This window comes from Amborella trichopoda, chromosome 2, assembly GCF_054954075.1.
Source record: "Amborella trichopoda isolate Santa Cruz 75 chromosome 2, AtrichopodaSantaCruz75HAP2 v2.0, whole genome shotgun sequence".
In the NCBI taxonomy this organism is placed as follows: Eukaryota; Viridiplantae; Streptophyta; class Magnoliopsida; order Amborellales; family Amborellaceae; genus Amborella; species Amborella trichopoda.
Window position 1 is genome coordinate 65,826,278 of NC_142337.1, and position 20,609 is coordinate 65,846,886.

The 20,609-nt window shown below is 37.9% G+C and overlaps 1 protein-coding gene across 3 annotated transcripts; it reads right to left on the reverse strand.

Moving 5' to 3' along the window:
* Positions 1–3,610: 3,610 nt before the first annotated feature.
* On the reverse strand, positions 3,611–20,213 carry LOC18430258 (1-phosphatidylinositol-3-phosphate 5-kinase FAB1B). Of its 3 annotated transcripts, XM_020664816.2 has the most exons (12): positions 18,697–20,213; positions 17,815–18,609; positions 17,066–17,219; positions 14,058–14,402; positions 11,627–12,313; positions 11,159–11,490; positions 10,524–10,650; positions 7,501–7,671; positions 5,435–7,030; positions 4,566–4,832; positions 3,980–4,294; positions 3,611–3,822 (listed from the first exon to the last, which is right to left on the reverse strand). In XM_020664816.2, exons 1-11 carry the CDS (start codon positions 19,140–19,142, stop codon positions 3,995–3,997), a joined length of 5,220 nt encoding a protein of 1,739 aa, XP_020520475.1. In that variant the 5' UTR covers positions 19,143–20,213; the 3' UTR covers positions 3,611–3,822; positions 3,980–3,994. The 3 variants fall into 3 exon arrangements, with proteins under 3 accessions (XP_020520475.1, XP_011621967.2, XP_088715693.1); XM_011623665.3 differs by having other exon boundaries at positions 3,611–4,294; XM_088859567.1 differs by lacking the exon at positions 18,697–20,213 and having other exon boundaries at positions 3,611–4,294; positions 17,066–17,230; positions 17,815–17,939.
* Between the last annotated feature and the right edge of the window lie 396 nt (positions 20,214–20,609).

The following is a 20,609-nucleotide window of genomic DNA, read 5'->3' on the forward strand; positions in this document are numbered from 1 at the left end:
TATGCATAATTATTATTTTAAAAAAATTAATGTCTTGATATTGAATAGAGACCATCTAATTTTTAGATGGTAGGATCTGTGTTAGAGAACTCAACAAATTTCAATTTTTTTTTTTAGAATTATCATCTAATAGTTCTTAAATGGTTCTCAAAATTCAGATAAAAAATCCTCCCAGGTAGGTCTTTTAAGACATGAAGTAGAAGTAAACTATGCTCTCGAGGGAGCTGGTGTACATGCTCACAATTAAAATCTTGGGAAAATATCTCCTTGATTCAAGAATTGAAAATATTACTTGTAAGCAAAAAGTCTCAATATTTTCTATCTTAGAACCCCTTGGATCTCTTTGATCATAAATTTTTGACCCAAACAAATACTAAAATGACACCTTATTCAAACTCCATCTCCTTCTCTCTAAAACTCCATTTCTCTCTTTTTGCTTCTCGATGAGTTTATCAGCCAAGGGGATTAGCTTGAGCTCGAACACGCGCACACCTTCTTATGTGTGGGAGAGAGATGGAGTTTGGGTTTTAGAGAGAGATAGAGTTTGAGTTTTAGGGAGAGAGATGGAGTTTTGAGAGAAAGAGACGATGATGTGTGAGAGAGAGATGGAGTTTGGGTTTTAGAGAGAGATGGAGTTTTGAGTGAGAGAGAGATGATGATAATGTGAGAGAGATAGAGTTTTAGAGAGAGCGATAGAGTCATTTCATAAGTTGTTGAGGTCAATAATACATGGTCAAAAGGATTTAGGGGTTTGAAAGATAGAAAACATTGAGTCCTTTTGCTTGCAAATAATATTTTCAATTCTTGAGTCCGATGAGATATAGAAATTAAATATAAATAATAACAAGATATTTTCCCTTAAAATCTTATAGCTGTAAAATTAACATTCACATAAAAAAAATAAAAAAAGAGTTTATAACCGCTAAATTATGTTTCATTTACATCCGGAAACAGTAAGAAATATTATATACTCCCCCAGGAGCATAGCTCACGTTCACTTCCCATGGGTAAAGCCCTGTTTAGGAGTAGTTTTGAGACCCTAGTGACCAACCTTAAAAGAAGAAATAAAATGTACGCACTCCATAAAAAGTATTGTCATAAAATAGGGAAAGAAGTTTATATAGAGCCGAGGCTCTAAAGTCTAAACAATCAAATTAGAGTCCATCTCAAAATTTTCATTAGAAGAGGTAGTTTTGATTCCTAAATATCCTCAAATTGATCATCTCGTCATCAAAATGCATGGACATGAAAAAAAAATAGAATTCGAGTTTTGAAAATAGTGCACCTTGTAATGCATTATTGGACTGTCAATTATCAAGATTTTGAAGTTTTCATAGATCTCCTTGATCTACACAATTTTTGAAGATTTAAATTTTATAATTAAAAATAAAATTATATTTTAAGGCTATCACAAAGATTTCCAGTATTGAAACTACATTTCTCGACACTATTTGAAAAAGCGCTTTATTTTGATTGTTTAGAGCCTTATGAACTGCACCCTAAAATTAAATAAAGTCCATTATATATTGGGTGTGGTTTTTAAACAATCCAATTAAGGCGTACCTCCAAATTGTGTCAAAGCATGTCAATTTGATAAAAAATATATTAGGATTATCTCAAAATCTATTTTTATATATGATTATAAATTTTGAACTCCAAAAATGGTTAAAATCAAGTAGATCTATAAACATATGAAAATCTTGATACTAGACGGTCTAGATAATTTATTGCAAGATGTACTATTTTTGGGACTCAAATTTTTTTCTTTTTATATTCATACATCTCGATGTCGAGATGACCAATTAAAAGTTTTTTCAACATTAAAATAAATTTTTTGATGGATTTTTGAAGTGCATATGTAATTCCACATTTTAAAATTGCAACCTTATATAAACTTTTTCCTATATTTGGATGGCGAGATCAAGTGTTTAAAAACTTAAAATTAAGTTTTTGCAAAATATTTCTTTGGTGATTCTAAAGCAATTTCTCAAAATATTCCTTTGGTGATTCCAAAGCAATTTCTAGAAATTTCAGATTAAGAAATTCTTCATAAGCAGGTTTTTGCTCAAAGCAGCAAGTGTACAGCGTGCTCCCACGGCAGTACACTCATACGCACTCAAGAACTAATGAACTGGAAGTATCCCAACATGCAAGCACTCTATTCATACCATGAGTTGGTTTGCCTCAAATCTCAAGATACCTTGTAACATGTACTTACAATTTTCATGGTCTGCTGTTTCCATGAGTAAAACTAAAAGATGTAGGGGAATCATCTGGTACAGCCGAATCCGACTCACTATACAAATTCTGTTAATGTAATAAATTATGAAGATATATATTCACTACACTTCAAAATATATATGTATATATGTAGACACATATTTTCCATTGTGGTTAAACTGTTAAAGTTGAAATTGAACCGAGCATCTCTTGATTGTGACACCCTTGGCCTACTCAAATTTGTGATGACAGCTTCTGCCTAACTCCTGCTAATTTACAGGAAAAAAAACAGAAACCGTATGGGCGGCTTTGCTGAAATTGGTTGCTCTGATCCTTGTCAAATCTTAGGACTAGCCCAGAGTCACGGCGGATTTCTATGTTTTTAGTTTCTTTTCTTTCATTTAGTTTCAAAATGGTGTCAAATCTTAGGACTGGCCCAGAGTCGTGGCGGAATTGTATGTTTTTAGTTTGTTTTTTCTTTCATTTAGTTTCAAAATGGCTGCTAGACAGACAATTTCGAGGTATTTTCATTCATGGTAAGAAAATTCAACCACCCTCACAATCGATAGAACTTCCTGTTGTATAACATGTTCAAACAAAAGTTGAGGGTGAGAATCCAAAAAAATAAAAATAAAGGCATATAATATTCAAACTTATATTTGTATTCGAGTTATTCTCAAATGTCGTTAAATCTGTTCACACTATTTTTATGTTAGTTCATTTCCTATTAATTGCAAACTAGCTTTTCTCACTTTTTATTTCTTTATGTTTTGTCCAGTCTTTGTTCATATTTGATTTTTCTTGGTTAGATGGCCAGAGGAATGCTGGAATTCGAACCTTGGCAATCTACATCAAACCAAGCCTTCAAGCGAAGTGCCTGAACTCTTCTACCATAAATATTATTCCCAGCAATTCAAAATCTGAGGTCGTTAACTGGTCAAAGGACGGCGTAGTACCACCCACCATCATAGCATCATCTTCAATTCATCTTTCATGCACACCATCACTTCTATGGGTGCAGTTTGCATACCGATGCAACCGTAGGTGTAGAGGTAAGGTGCACCTTCAAATTTTATCGTGATATATAATTTTGATGTAAAATGTTCTTAGGATTATCTTAAAATCTATTTTTATATCTAATTATAAAATTTTAAATTTCAAAAGTGGTTAAAATCAAGTAGGTCTATAAACACATAAAAATCTTGAAAATGGACGGTGTAGATAATATGTTGTAAAATGCGCTATATCTGAGACTTGAAATCTTTTTATTTTTCATTGTCATACATCTCGATGTCGAGATGATCAATCAAAGGGATTTTCAACAATTAAATTACCTTTTCCGATGGATTTTTAAGGGGAATCCGTAGTTCTACATTATAAGGTAGCATCATTCATAAATCCCTTGATCATAAATCCCTTGATCTCAGTAAAAAAGAATTGAGTGTTTGGCATGAGAGTTAGCTCTGATCTGATCACTAATGTCCAAGATTTAACTCACACTTCACAGTTGACCGCCACAAAACAAGATGAAAATTAAAACTGCCTTTGCCTTCCAGTTGTTATCGCATGAGGCACAAGAGGTTGAAACTAATTACATCGGGCCTGATAGGTTGGGAATAAAACAAACCATCATCAGAGTTCAGCTTCCAAATGACAAGGAACAAGGCTTGTGATATTGGCTTTAGATTCTGCATGAATAGAAGTAGCAACTACCCATTTCAAAACAACTAGAGCCCATCATTTGTCGAGCTTGACTTACCCACAATTTTAAGCATTAGGAACCATCCCCATTCGATCTTGAGAGGGCAGGCAAGATGGTAAGTGGGGACCACTGATCTGGTACCATGAGAAAATACGTGGACATGGCCTTACGAAATCGCTTCTTGTATTGCATGGGAGATACGACAGTTGGGGACACATTTTTTGGGCCACCAAGAATCCCAGACGCTTTAACCCAAGTCTCCAAGTGCTTATCCCATGTATACTGCCTCATAAAATCAATAATTCCAACTACCAATTCGTGCTTCTCCTCGTCGACGCCAACGAGTAAAGAATAGTCCATCACATAGATCGACTATTGAAAATATTGCAGGAAAAAGGCGTTAAGTAATAATAGAAACAGGAGAGAGAAAAAGAGAGAGAGAAAGAGAAAGAGAGGTAAAATCATTTGAAGAAGAACATGCACCGAGTAATTATGGCCATGGACACACTGGGAGGGGGAGGGGGAGGGGGAGGTGGAGGGGGAGGCAGGGGGGGAGAGAGAGAAGTTTTTGTTTGGAGGAAGGGGGAAGAGGTTGGGAATGTTGGGGAGGAGAACAATTAATATGAGTCTTGAGTATACTGACCGCGAGGAACGAAGTGTCATTCCATACAGCTCTCTCTAACAACCGTTTGGCTTTGTTCCCAACAAAAATTGGAGAGGTTGGCATGTCCTCAATCAGGTTCTGGTCCAGCAGAACCTTGTTTGTCCCACTGGAATCAGGATTGTATCGTGACCTACAGGATCCTTTCAAGTCATAGAGACGAGTAAGCTTCCGTCCACGTGTAAGGTTTTCCATGATCATTAGGTCCATCCTCACCTCCTTACCTCCTCTCGGGTGCTTCGAAGTAACCTTCCATAAGGACGTTTGAGAGAGAGAGAGAGAGATTTATCGTTAAATTTTTTTAAAAAAAATTGTTCAAAAAGAGAAAGAGATGAGAGAGAGAGACAGAGAGAGAGAGAGAACATAACCATTAGTCAAGCAGTTTTGGTGATTTGAAATAAAATTTACATCAGCTGCAAAATAAACCTATACGCAAACAAACAACCCCATCTTTGCTCAGTTTTCTATAAATCCTTTATATTGTTTATTTGAAAATAATGTGTGTATGTACCGGTTTACCCAACTTAATTAGTGTAATTGCATTGCTTCAGAAAGCCTATAAAACAACGAAAATAAATAAGAACCAGATGCAATCTAGTGTTGAACATTCACAATGGTAGTATGGAGTCCTTCCCGTGATGATCAGTTACTGGTTATGCAAGTTCAGCTCTCAATATATGTAGCCAAATTTTAGCACAAGGAAAATATATAAAACTGCAAAATTTAGTTCTGATTACTCAATAATAAAGAAATGAACCAATCAAAGTGATCAAATTACAACCTTTTGGATGCTTTCAAACAGAACCCAACTCCCAAGATGCACGCAAGGAAGAGGAGAAAAGCATAGGTACCTGATATATACCAAGAATCTTAGCCAGAGAGGTGGGGCAACCAGTGGTCATGGAGTTAGAGAGGTACTTAAAGTACTCTGGCGCGAATTTTATGAAAGACTCAAGCTCTGTTTTTGTCACTTGTTTAACTATGAATCTATCATCCAGAGTCTTAGCAAAGAACACCTTGCTCTTCCCACCCTGAGCACCCCATTTCTTGCACCGACTGATCGAAGCCACATACTCCATCTCAGATGGGCAACACCTCCTTCTCAAAGCATCGAACTGTTTTGCATGATAACAGGTGACTATGTACTTCACTGTGCCCAGTGAGCTCTCGTCTTTGAAACAAACCCTAACATGCACCCCTTTACAGTGCTCTACAAGAGGAGAGCTTCTACTACTGGAAATAGACATATCTTCAAGAGAACTGGAGCTTCTATCCCTGCTCACATTCTCAGCCATGAACTCAAATGACCCTTCAAAGGAATGGAGAGAAGGTATAAAGGATGAGAACTCAGAAAAGGAAGAAGTGAGAGACAAACCACCCATCTCTCTCTCTCTAGGCCTCTCGCCCTCATTGCTTATCTGGGAATGATAGTCTGAAGAGACAAGAGCATAGGCTATCATGCTTGTGGGTTCATCATCATAAATGGGGATAACTGCATCATTCATGCCTAATGGAAGAAGAAGCCTCGCGCCACCTTGGTGTTCCGGCCCATAAAGGGGTGACACATGGGATAGATTGTATTCACCAACAGAGACTATATTCTTACTGTAAGCATTATAGAAGTTGAGGAAAGGGGAGTTTGAGCTCATCCTAGCATCAATCCCATTGACTGGTGATGTGGGCTCGCAGGCCTGGACCAGATCAAGCCCAGCTTGTTCTTCCACAGTGCGGACTACTTTGGACTCCATTGCTGGGTTACATTGTGCAGCTACTGTATTAGAGTTACCTCCTAGAACCACATCTAGGGCATGAGAAAGGCTTTCCATAATTGAAAGCTCTCCATCTCCTAGATTAGATTCCTGAACATCTGGAATGTCCCAAGATCCTGTAATCTCAGCAAGCAAAACTCCCTCTGGAATGGTATCCATACCAAGTCCATGGCTCTCTGTCACATAATCCTGGAAGCTAGCTTCTTTCTCAAAATCATCTGACTTCGTACAAAAAACTTCCACATTTGGAAACTGTAAACGACCACTGTCAACATTCCCATCATAAAGTAATTTACAGTCATTAGATACCACTACCTCCCCCATATGTGTATAGTGAGTGTTCATAAAATTTCCATTTGTTACAATCAAACTATGTTTTAGATCTAAAGGTGCCAAGCTGTCCATTTCATCGTCATCCTTATCCATTCCATGAGTCCCCTTTGCCCATCCTTTCTTCTCTTTCTCATATGCTAAGGAACTATTAAGCTCTACTGACAGACCATGAACTGAACTACACAAGGAAGAGTCCTTGTTGATTGATACATTTAGGAAAAGCAAGTGATGGTCCCAAGCATAAGACTGAAATATCAATTTCCGTCTCAGTTTGTTGATTTCCAATATGTCAGCAACTGGGTGTCCCTGCTGAAGATCTTTCTTCATTGCATTGTTAAGGAACTCCTGTTTCCATATGATATGAACACATGAATGTTATAGGAGAAAGCTGAGTATAAAAAAGAAAATGCTATGCCAAACCATGTGCTAACAAGAATGAGTATTATACAAAGTTAATTATAGAAAGCAATAGTTTACTAGGGTCATCACCATCCAATAAAATGATGGAGGGTGGAGAGATTGGGATGCAACAGGACATGACCCTAATGGTGGCTCTCACTCTCTCTCTCCATTACCTCTCATAATTTCATTGAATGGCGATGACCTGATGTCTAAGATATTTTATAATCCCCTAGATTTATAGTATATTTTCCCCTAAATAAAAATCTACCTGTTCAAAATTTTTCTCTTTAGTTATGTAGAGTGCTCCTGTTAACCAGCAGGAGATTTTATTTTGTTCAAATTTTTTCTCTTTAGTTATGTAGAGTGCTCCTGTGAACCAGCAGGAGATTTTATTCTTGTGAATTGCTACTCACTTCAAATTCAGCCTTCTCTTTCTGAAGCACAAATTTAAGTTCTGCAACATGCCTTCTCAATTCAAGCATCTTAACACTATTGCAAATGGTTCCTGAGTTTGAAACTTTATGACCAATTTGATGTAGCAAATTAGATACTTCACTGAAAAGGATATCTGCTCTATCAGCCACCTGCACCATTTGAAAAGCTTCAGATTATGTGATTCCTAGAAAATGCAAAATCTGAAATTAAATTTCAGTTTACATAACCAACTTCAGTTTTTGGAATTAAATTCAGTGCATAACCGTATCTCTCACAAATTTTATGAACATCGCAAAATCTATGAGTTAGGAAAAAATTATGATATTCTGAGAAGTCAGAGATTGTGGGTACTGTACGAAACACATGGAGATCATGCACGGGAAAGAACAATTAACTATTCAAGACTTGTAATGAGGGAGACATAGTACAGATCAAAGTACAAAGAAACTGAGGGGATATTTGGGTCTTTCTACAGTTGCATTCAAATGTGCGTGATTCATGGGCAAATGCCTCATTTCTTTTAATTTTTTTTATTAAATTCAAGGATGTATCTTTTTTTTTGGATTTTAAGGGTTTATTTTTAGGGTTTTTAAGTCTTTTAGGGATTCTAGGGTCTTCTCATATTTTTAGGATTTTTTGGAGTTGTTTAGAAAAGTGGTTAGAGTGTTGATGGAATATTTTGTTTTATCAGGGGCAAAATTATCTTTATGAATTTTTGTTTTAAGTTAGGACTATTTAGAAAATCTTATTTTGGTGAAGGGAATTATGGACTTTTGTACTCTAGTTAAAATATAAATAAAGGTGTGACGCTCCCTATGGGCATTCACATGACTTTATTTCATAATAATGGAAGGAAAAGCCCCAGGCTTTCGAAACTGTAGTGGGGTTAGGGAAGAAACCCTAAAACCCTAGGTTTCTTCGAATAAATGCTTGTGTTTGGCTTGTTTTCTTGCTGATTTTATTATGAGATTGTCTACAAAGAGACTATTAGTTACGGTCCCTTTATCATAAAACAAATAATCTTTGCAAAGAGAAAAAAGTGTTGATGAGTACACAAATGAATTTCATCAGTTGATGGCATGAGGTAATGTGGTTGAAAGGGAAGAGCAATCCCTAGCTCGCTATATTGGGGGGCAAAGAACAACTATAAAAGATTTGGCAGTTTTACAGCGTTACTTGACTTTAGATGAAGCTTACAACATAGCAGTTAATGTTGAAGCTCAGTAGAGGCACCCATCATTAAGGTGAGGTGCAGCCCAGTGTGGTACCGTCGCAGTGATTTTTGAGGAAAAAGGGGGAATCGCAACCTGCTGGCCAGTCTAAACTGCAGGATATAAGGAGTGTTGAGGCCAGTTCTAGTCGCTCAAATTGCCCAAGTAGTAGCGTCATTAAATGCTTGGAGTGTTTGGGAGTTGGACATGTCTCTTCTTAGTGCCGGAATAGAAAATTTGTGAACCTTTATGTAGAGTTTCTTTAGGAGAACAAATAGCTATTTTTTTATGGATCCCGTTTATGATGAGGAACTTGAGGTAGAAGAACCAAAAGTGACATTTAATGACCATGGGGAGGCTTTGGTGATTCAACACAACATGATTACACCCCAAGTAGTAGATGAGGAACTGCAAAGGGATTTTCTTCCCCAAACCCTCGATGTTTGTCATGGGAACTGCAAAGCAATTTTCTTCCCCAAACCCTTGATGTTTGTCGTGATTTCATGGATGCTCTCATCTTTGATGAGGGTCCTATCATTCATAATGATTTGATGGATGATATCTATGGAGCACAGTCAAATGAAGAACTCTAAGGAGAATCAATAGGTGAGGTTGTCGGTTTGGTCATCGAATATAGTGCTCGTCATGAAGGTGCTCTCTTGGGTTGAACCAAGCGCATGTATCATAACTACTTGATTGATATACAAAGACCCTTTCCTTGATGTGCTCTCATAAGAGTTTACGACTGTATCAATTGATTGCAAAAGGCTATGTTTCAATGGGCAATGCTTCTATCTTCATTGGGACAATAACCCAAAGGTCACAGATTCAAGGCTCAATCTCCAATTTGAAGAAAATGATGATTTTAGTGCAGGATTTATCTTAGTTTATTCAAAAGTTGAGGACAAGGTCTCTTTAACCAGGGGAGTTTGATACAAGGGAAAACACCTCATTTTTAAATTTTTTTATTAAATAAAAGGATGATTTCTTTTGGGGACTTTGAGGGTTATTATTTTTGGTTTTTATGATTTTTAGGGATTCTAGGGTCTTTTTATATTTTCAGGATTTTTGGGCATTGTTTAGAAAAGTAAATAGAGTGCTCATGGAAGACTTTGTTTTATAAGGGGCAAAACTATCATTATAAATTTTTGTTTTAAGTTAAGAGAATTTAGTCAATCTTATTTTGGTGAAGGGCATTATAGTCTTTTGTACTCCAATCAAAATAAAAATAGAGGTGTGGCGCCCTATGGGGCATTCATGTGACTTTTATTTATGAAAAAGGAAAGAAACGCCCCAAGCTATTTGAAACCCTAGCTAGGTTAGGGAAGAAATCATAGGTTTCTTTGAATAGATGCTTTTGTTTGGCTTGTTTTGTGGTTGACTGTTTCCACCAATTTTCCTACATCAATATGTCAGAGGTTTCAATCGCTAACATAATAAATTAACTCTTGACAGTGATATATGTTGTATATGTAAATCGGATGTGTGGAAATAGACAGAATCCATACATGAAAAGATAGAAAATAGATAGCAGTTGTTAAAAGAATGCTTCAGACTTTCCTAGAGAAATTTAGAATAGAGAAGAGACAAGGAGTGTAGAAAATAGTTTTAGGGTTTCTAAAGAGAAATTAAGAACCAAGAAACTCTGGCCAAACAAAGTACAATAAAAGTTTAGCTGAAAGGCAAATTGTTGAATTCAGAAGAAACAAATGGTAAGTGCAGCTGCGATATATAGATATTGACAAGATAAAAAATAGAAAATAATTTACAAAGAATAAGAATCACAAAACCTCAGTAACTTCCTTCTCAATCCAGCCCACTGGGATGGGGTTGCTTAAATCAATTATTGAAGGAGGCAAATGCACAGAGTGAACATCAATTGATGCATAACGGAAACAAGCAATCATGCTGCCAAACCTGCTCATTTGTGACACAAACATGAGAACCACGTAAGCCTGTCAAAAAAAAAGAAAAAAAAATTACAGAGAAATAAGTAATTAGATCTGATTTTGAAGTACTTTACCAAACTAGCACATGCTAATAATAGTTGAGTGGTTTTTGAAAAGGAAATGCAATGAAACAAAGGAAAATCTAAAAAGACAAGAATACACTTATTTCCTCATCCACAAAGTGTCTCACAGGTTCCCATCCTTCACATTCCCCACAGGCCAAACCCCCTTTCTTTCCTTTGCTACAAATCACCTGGCCATCCCTCTCTCTCTCTCTCTGTCTCTCTCTCTCTCTCTCTCTCTCACACACACACACACACACACGTACAATGCAGTGGATTAGCACAATATTGAAACATGTTCAAAAGAGTAATTATGCCACTAGGGTTTTGCAAAATTTTTAAAAACCAGAGCTACATTTGTAGTTATCCCCTTTCCAATCTCTCCAATAACAAAGTTGGAGCAAGCTAGCATACCCATAAAACCTTAGGCAGTCCCTATGCAAGGAATGACCACAGCTAGCCACCTTGCTAGCTGCAGCATGATTGGAGAAATTGAGCTCCAAAAACTTTCCAAAAGACAAACCCCATGCAGCATCAGACATCACCACTCTCCTCGTAGCTGGGGGGAATCCAAAAGTTCTAGGACACTTTAAGCACCTATGCCACATCCAAATCTTTCCCTCCCCTTCCCCCTTTAGAGGAAAATCAACAAGCTTCTTAACAGAGATGGTAAGGCTTCCCTGTCTGTGAGTGTAGCTGTGGACGTGTGCTTCACTTGGTGCTGAACATGAGCAGCACTGGAAACTCTGCACCAGTCAACAAGATTGCTTCTAAATTTAAATGAATTGATGTTCATTGTGCTTCAGTCCACAAGAATTTATTTGAGGGGTTCAACTAAGGGACAGAAATCTAAATGAATTGAGAAACAAATAAGCATTCGACCTGGTCAAATAAGTTGTCTTGTAAGAAACGTCCCAAAGGCTTGTCAAAGCTTCCATAGTACTTTATCCTTAAGAGATGGGCACGCTCACATATCGTCCCTTTCCACACACAACGTGTTGAGAGAGAAACTAGAATGCTCTGTTGGTCAGAAGGCGAAGGTGGGAACTCATCATTGAAGAGTGTCTCCTCATAATGAGAAATACTTTGATGATTAGGGGATCCTGCCGCTGTTTCTCCAAGAGATACACCTGGGTTTTCCCTCACCTGATCAGTGCCCAATTGGGTTTCATCAAAGACAACCTTTCTCCTACCTATGACCTCCTTCACACCCCCATTTTCAAGCATCAATGGTCTCACAGATATTCTCTTGCTACCACTACGAGGACTGGCATCTGATCCTGTTGCACAAGCTTTACGCTCAGTGGAGGAGTGGTTGGAATGTGCAGTTGAGCTATGCATATTACGTATTTGTAAATGATGAATAGTGGAGATGGACCTATCTAAACTGGGAGGCTTGTCGGGTAAAGCTACAGTTATGGGAGAACTGAGGGGAAGTTCAGGAAGGGATGCCCCTTCATCTGCAAGAAATGAAGTCTCTAGTGCCAAATGATATGCCGCAAAGACTCCATACTGGACCACATGTTTTACTTTCTTCAACTCATCACTATGAGCACCCTTTAGCAAGACCTGCAAAATAACAGAAACTAAAATCTGGTCAAACACATGAGTTCCGAAAAAATAATTCATACACGAAAGTAATACAATGAAATGCTTCAAGTTAGCCCTTGTGAAGCTCAAATCTACATCCTCTCCAGCATTGCATCATTCTTATGATTAGATGGCATTATATATTTTCTATTAATGATGCTCTTATGTCCACTGATTCAAAGCATGAATCAATGATAAACAAATATCACAGAGATGTGTCACTACTACCATTTAACACAGGGAACTGCTTTCTGAATGAACAATACGCGTCTGAATGAATAAAGCATAATAAGGCCACTTACAAGCTATGCTAAAGCATGGCATGGAAATGCATCCTCTTGTTATATAGGCAAAAGAATAAACATTTCAGGATACAGACAACACCATTGGATTCCTCACAGAGTCTTTACTACCGAAATGGTTGACCATTTATATACATAAAGCAACTCTTGTGAAACATGGAAATCATATACATTTCTGGGGTGGTTTAGGGGAGTGAAACTGAAACATAATGTCGAGGGTTACAATTCCACTGCTCATCCAATACACACAAACATACATGCCACATGCGTTTCATATGCATTCTTGATAGTAAAGCATGAGTACAATAACTGATGAATCATCCAGCCAGACTTAAAACTTTTGAACAGAAAAGAAAGAGATGAGCCAATAGGCAAAAGGTGGTATCAAATGGAATTCATACGATGTTCTCAAAACCAAGTACTTAATCTTGTCGTCTGTAATCCACAATAGTTATGCAGCCTACATTCCTCTTCCAAATTAGATGCCATGCACCAAACTGAACAACTTCTCGCAGACAAGAATAGCAGGAAGTATCCAAGTCATAGAAACTTTTGTTATGTGCTCTCCTAACTTGTAATGCTCCATTATTACAAGGAAGAAAACAAAGAAAAAACCAGTAGAGCTTCACATATTATTGGAGGAACGTCAAGGGTCATACCCTTAGACCAGAGCCTAAGGAACCCTATTGTTACAAAAGAGAAGACAACATTTAAGAATGTCAAGAGCTCTACAGTTTCTGGTTTTCCCTCACAACTACATTTCATAATAATCACAAGCTATTGCCATTTTGTCAATAGATTTCCTGGAGAATGCAGCTATATATAGGCAGTCCAGCCATCCAAACAGCATTCTAAAAAGGCATTAGCCCATTGAGTAGTTGAGATGAGTCAAGTATCTAAAGAAAACCCCAAAGGATAATGTCAACATTCTCTTCGGGAAGGTAATCAAACTTCAAACTGAACTTCTCATTTTTTCAGTTTCCACTTTTAACTTTGGCCCACTCCTAGAGTTCAGATCAAGCCAAAAGAGTTCATCTATTTGCCGAAACTCATACCAAGCCATGCACGCTTGTGATGCCACAAGTCCACAAGTATTTCTAGGAAAAAAATAGTAACTGCTCCTATAAGCCACTCTCCTGAGGTGCTCATTCACATGTGCAAAATAATTGGTGCTTTCACCTAAAGAAGATTTACTCCAACAAGTTAAATGGCTATCATTTAATCATTATTTATAATGGAAATAAGGTTTGTGTTCCAGATTTGAAAGAGTATATCTATCATACAAGACAAAATAATATCAATTTCGATCCCAAGAATCAACTTATTTTACAGGGTTGATTTCAATCATAAACATGAGATTGGTTCAGCTGTCAACGTGAGCATTCAGGACACAATTGGGAGAAAGATCGTAGAAGACCAACCGTGCAACCCAAAGGCTTTGGGCAACCCTGAAAAAACATCAAAGTCTTTATCAACGTTTTGCCAGTTTGTCCACTGCTTTTATGCTCTTCGGAAAACTTGTCAGCATGGAACAGTTCGCAATAACCCAACTTTGGGGAAGAAAGACTATCAATAGAAGGAACAATCTGAGCACCAGTGCACCGTGCTATGCGCTCCAGTAACGGCCTTTTGACATTCAAAACCAAGGCTATATCTTTAGCCAAAAGATAGTCTTGTGCAAATCGAGAGACAGCTTTCTCCACCAGAAGAAGATTCGGGTGGTGGGCTTCTATTTTTGCAACAGCCATCTTCAGGTGATCCATTTCCTGAAAAGAGGCAATGCCGCAAATCCAAAGCAGCCAATTACTTTCATCAGGAACCAAGAAAAACATGTTAGAAAGTGCAAAGTTCAGCAGAAGTAAATAGATGCTGCAAAGATGTGAATAAAAACAACATGCTTAATACAGTATTACAAGAAATCAAACACAAAAGAAATTAAAAAAAGAGTACTTTATATTACAAGAAATAACTGATATGGTAATCATGAAAGAAAGACCTGTGTGATCATTTACTGGGGAATATATATATATTTTTTTTTTCCTTCATCTCTTTCTTTTGGCAAAAGATCACTTACATGTGGTCTCTATTATAATAAGATAAATTTTAAAATAAAATCAACATAACAATAAAACCAAGATCTTAATAACTTGATGTCATTGAAACAACTATGCACTATGCTTGAGAATAAACGATAAGATTGCAAGAAACAAAAGGAAGAGTGCCGGAGATTACCTCAACCGGGCTTATTACACCCCACACTGAGTCACCACCATCCGATGGCGCAAGATCAACGGTCTAGCTTCAATCTCTAACCGGGAAAGCAAATTTCGGCTAAGCCACACCAATGGAACATGAACCCCTTTGATCACAAACTCAAACCCTAGGTGAATAACCTAGTTTGAGAGAGATGGATTCTCTTTTTGCTAAACCCTAAAACCCTTAGTCATAAATCCATATTTAAGAGATAGGAGAGAAAAACTTTATAACCTAAACCCTTAGGTTCTTTCACATTGTGGGAGAGAGAGATCAAACATGAGAGAGATAAACTTTCTTAAGAGAGAGAGATAGAAAGATAAGGTGTAGAGATTTTTTGGTAGAGACAATCCCTTTTTATAGGCTTTGAATAAGATTAAGGTTTCTTAGGGTTTTCTTTGGCTTGCCTCTTCTTGTGAGATTAAATATAGACCGTCGATCAAGGGTGACTTTTGGGGTGAGAGATCTGAGCCATCCATTCCATAGATTGGTCATCAACATTATGGAAGGTGCATGAACCGTTATCCCCTTTTCCTAAACCATTTTCTCATCAATAGAAATTAAATAAGTTAAATCTAATCAAAATATTGTGCATACCATAAAATTGCACAAGTCTATTCAATCTTTCCACAAACTCTTTCAAAGATATATCAAGTCTATTCAATCTTTCCACAAACTCTTTCAAAGATATATCAAGTCAATATTTAGTCAATATCTTCCAACCATATGGCCACATGCCATATCACCAAAAAATAGGAAAGAGAATAAGGGTGGGGCATGCCACCCAAGGGAGGCACTCATGGGCCCCACCTTCTAAAAATATGGCAGGCCCATGTGCACAATGGGCCTCTATGATATTTTATATATTTAAAATTAATAAAAGGATTTTAGAATATTATTTGAATATTTAAACAACTGTAAAATCAATATCTTTAATTTTATAAATCCAAAAATTATAAATAAAATATCCATGGGTTCATAAAATTCAAATAATAATCTTAAAATAATTTTCATCATAAAACAAACACAATTAAATTAATTTGATGGGAAAAAGATCCATATGGTTTAGGAATCAACAATCATGGGGCACTCCACCTTCAATTGTGGACTACAGACCACACTTGCTTTATCAGACCGATCCAGTGTTTTTCATGACCCACAGTCCAAGCAGGGGCTCATTAGAGGGTCACCAAAGTCTGGCCGATGGGCCAAGGGATCGCAATCCCAGTCTGTGGATTTCAGGTCCTCCTTTAGAGACAAATCAAGGTCACCAAGACCTTATGCGACCACAGCTCTATGGTGCATAGGGGTATCTCTCGCACATGCATACGCTTCACCCTAAAAGGTGGATTTCTGGCTTTTCCGAACGATTTATCGATATGCAAGCCGTGTGATGGTACATAGATGAGGTTTTGGCCCCTGTCTCTGTAGGCCACCATCACACACAAGGGTCACACAGTCCCTCGGCTCACTCATCCAAACATGTTCTCCTACCATATCAAGGGTCTAACCCATAAACCCTCATCGGTTTGTTCTTCATGCCCAGGTAACATGGATTTTTTCCAACCGACTTGCCTAGATCGTTAAGCACAGAACGGTATCAGCAAACCTTCGTTTACTTAGTATGGTCCACGAGGGACCACACTCCCACTGAGTTCATATTCCTCTATATCATTTCATTTTACAAGCACTCATAAGGCCGTTAAAGGCCACATAAAGCCAACAAATCACAATACCAAAAAAAAACAAAAAAAGAAACTTTCGAACAATTGATAGAACTAAACGAATCTGTTAGAGTAACTAGTTACTACTACAGAGGTGCCAAAGTCCCTCTTTGAAGAATTAACACTTTTTTGAATTATTAAAGCGTGCCTATAGTATTTCTTACTTAGCACAGGTATCAGTCCAAGATAGTCCACAACATTTTATTTTAGGAAACAGTTAATGCCCTTGTTCCATTTCAAAGTTCTTGGACATTTTAGTTAATAGCGCAACAGACAGAAACAGTGATAGATATTTGGCTGATATTACCAAAACTATGTATTGGGAAAATCTCACTTCTGAAAAGAGAAAGAAATACAAGCCAGAAAATCGTGCTTACTAATGTAGACAAAGAAATAGTAATCGGCAAATGTAGCTACTAAGAATCAGGAGGGAGGGGATAGTTATGACTCACCTGCTGCAATAAAGTATCAAAACATGACAACTGGTTTGAGACTCTCTGATACTCAAGCGCTCCCCCTAGGAGAAGGAGACGAGCATTCTTGAACCTTGATTTCATGCGTCTGTGAGCCACATTCTTCTTACAAACAACCCCTTGGATCACCTCACTGTCAATGGCCTAAGCTTCATCAACAACCCAAACAAAAAGTGGAGTTCTAACTAATTATCCAACAAATATAACTTAAAAAAATTAAAGAAAAACAAAAGCTTTGCAAAAAGCAATGCCACAGTTTTGGCTTCCGAACAAATCCGCTCACGACCATGAACCATCTGGTGAGTACCATAATTGTCATTTAAGAACCAAACAAAATGGAAGGCTTCTATGTACTACAATTTTAATTACTGAAAAAGTAGAACTAAATGGAAAAAAGCTGACTCATGAGCATGATGTCGCTCATACATGACTGTTATTGAAGATCAGGAGATTTTGAAACATATCAACCAAGACATCATCAACAAATGACTTCATTATGCGAAAGAACTACCAAGTACCAACAAAGGATTTTTTGGGAATACCAACAAAAATATTGTCAATGAAAAATCTAATTGTGAAAAGAACAAGAAAGAACACCAACTTAGTATTTCGAAGCATACCACTAAAAGAATTATCAATGGATAACTCAATCATGAAGAGTTCAAACTTACCAAAAAGGAAGCACAGCAACATATGCAAGACCAGGGGAAATAAGAAAGATGCCTTACCTCTCACTACGAAGGCCACAAGCCACACATTTGACCTTCACATAACCCCCAGGATCCATGCCACCGCCCTTGCTCATGTCTGGCTTTAGAAGCGTTGCAGCTTCCCAAGACAAAGAGGTGACAATCTCCAACCAACTCTCTTTATCCCCTTCCTCACCAATAGGTAGGTTCTCACCCTCCAAAAGCTGAGCTATAAGGCCCCTGAAATGCCCCTCAACCACACTTTTCATGGCCTTCCTATGCATTTCCCCTGAATTATCCCGATTTCTCGGCCTCTTCGTACCCAAGGTGCTTGAGCATCGCAAGTATGGCCGCTCCCTCGGTACCTCAATATGGCCATCGCCATGATCCATGCCATCATCATCATCATCATCATCAAGAAGGCAAGGCTCAATCTCCTCATCTTCATCATCTGGCTCAGGAGGAAGCCAAAGAAGGCCATTGTTATCAAAATCAACATCTTCGTCATCTGGAGTACGCTCTCCACATACAGATGACTCAAGATCCAATTCTTCCTCCACATTATCAGTGGCATTATCAAGGTCCCCATGACTCACTTCATCTATAGCAATTTTATTAGCAAAATCAACAGAATGATTTCTTGCTTCCTCCTCCACAAAATTATTGTTGGGAGATGAGATGAGGGGACCAAAATCACTTGGATAAATTGATGGGGTTGACAAGCTTTGTTGGTCTAATTCAGCGGAGCTTAAGTAGCATCTCGGCTGCTGAATATCTACCAAATCTCCCTCAGAATGATAGGTATAAGAAGAATCACCATCATCCTCCTCGCTCCTACAACCAAAGGAGGCAGGCCCAATGCATAAGATGCAAAACCCATCTGTCTGTCTAAATACTCAATTCAACAACATGCAATCATACCTGTTTGCAGAGAAGCGACTGTAATTGTTCGGCAATGGGTATTCTGCAATAGAAGCTGGCGACCTTGGATCTGAAGCCACCGAAACGCTATCGATTCCACTCTTTTCCACCGAAGAGTAAGATGTCGATGATCTAGGCAACTGAAAACCCAATAATGGAGAGGAGTCATTCTGCCTTTGCTTAAAGCAATAGTTGCAAAGCCTAATCCTTTCCCCTGCAATTGGAGAAGGAATCGAATTTGAGGTGCATTTATTGCAAAAGATTCGGCCACAGTTTCGACAGTGGTGGCGTCGATTGAAAATGGTGAAATGAGCATCGCATTCATAGCAGACACGACAGGTGTGGTCGGGCATCCAAAAGTCTCGAGATGGATCGGTCGTCCGGTGTATCCATGACTTGAACGCATTGACGAGTTCTGAGAGCTTGTCTTCTTCTCGACCTTCCATTAACTGAAAGGCCTTGTCATGTTCGTTATAGCTGAACTTTCTTTCACTAGATTGTTTTCCATCTCTGTCTAGATTTCCCAGTGTGTTGCTCTAATCTCTGCAACCTCCATTTGGATTCATTCTTGGGCTTGCTGTTTGAAATTTGGTTCTCTTGACCAATTCTGAAATTGGGTTCTCTCGGCTCTACGAAATTGGATTCTCTTCCCCAATTCTGCAAATGGCGTCTCTCTCGTTTCTCTCTAAAATAGGCTCTGTGAAATTGGGTTCTCTTCCCCACTTCTGCAAATGGGTCCGTCTCTCTCTCCAAAATGAGGGATTCACACCCTTTCCGAAATCTCTCTTCGTGAATCCCCTCTCCGAAATCTCTCTTCAAAATTACGAATTTTCTCCGTCTCTAAAATTACGGTTCCTTGGTTTTGTGGAGATTGAGGTATCTACTGTGTATAATATTCATGTTCATCATACATAATCAGCAGCCACTGTATTCGTGGAAAGCCAATCCACCACCCGCTTGTGCCTTTCTCCCGACATTTAAGCTTCAGGTTCAACCTGTATCGGAATCATTCATCTCTCTCCTCATTCCTCGCACACATCTCCCCCATTGAACCGGAAACCGAGTCATCCCTCTTTCTCTCTCTAAAAGGAAAAGGTGGTTTTCTCCCCCCTTTCTCTCTCTTCTTCCTTTCTCTCTCTTCCCTTTTGGAGCGACGATACTTTTGCGCGTGACGTCCATGGAGCTCAAGTTCAATGCTTCAACGCTCTGAACAAATGTCTCTCTCACCATCTCTACTCCTAATTTTTGCTCGTGAATTCTATGTAAATAAAGTTTCAAATTTTTCAATCCAAAGCTCAGAAGAATTTGTGCACAGAGAGAACGAATAATTGATAGAAGATCACTGAATCATGTAGGAATACAGAGAAAAGCGTGCAAAAATGAGAAGTTATGTTTTTGGGTTTCAGAATTTCAAATTGGTCGATGCAAAACAACCGTTGGAACAGAGTTTGGACATTTGTACTACGAAAATGTGGAAATATAAACCGAGAGAAACTCAAAAAATAAAAGGGGCAAGTTAGGACTTTGGGCGGTTCCATAGGGGCACAAGGTGCGCATCTTATACTATATAAAAATTAATATTTAAAACTAAGTTAATTTTTATGAAATAAATAACTAAAAAAAGCGTTGTTTATCCAATCTCTTAATTTGAGCCAATGTTTATAAAATTTGTACAATTCAGAATCGCTCGAGTTGAACCTGATCCAAGAGTATCGGGCCTGTTCAAACACTCGGGCGAATCAAATTTTACCCTCATTTTGCATAGAAAATAAAACTTAAAAATAAATAGATTTATGACCTTTTTTTTTTTTTTTTGGGTCAAATATTTGATCCAATCTATCTGAAACCCCAAATAAATGTATTTGAAAACCGATTGATCTATTTTTATCCATAAATAAATTTAGTCTCATGAA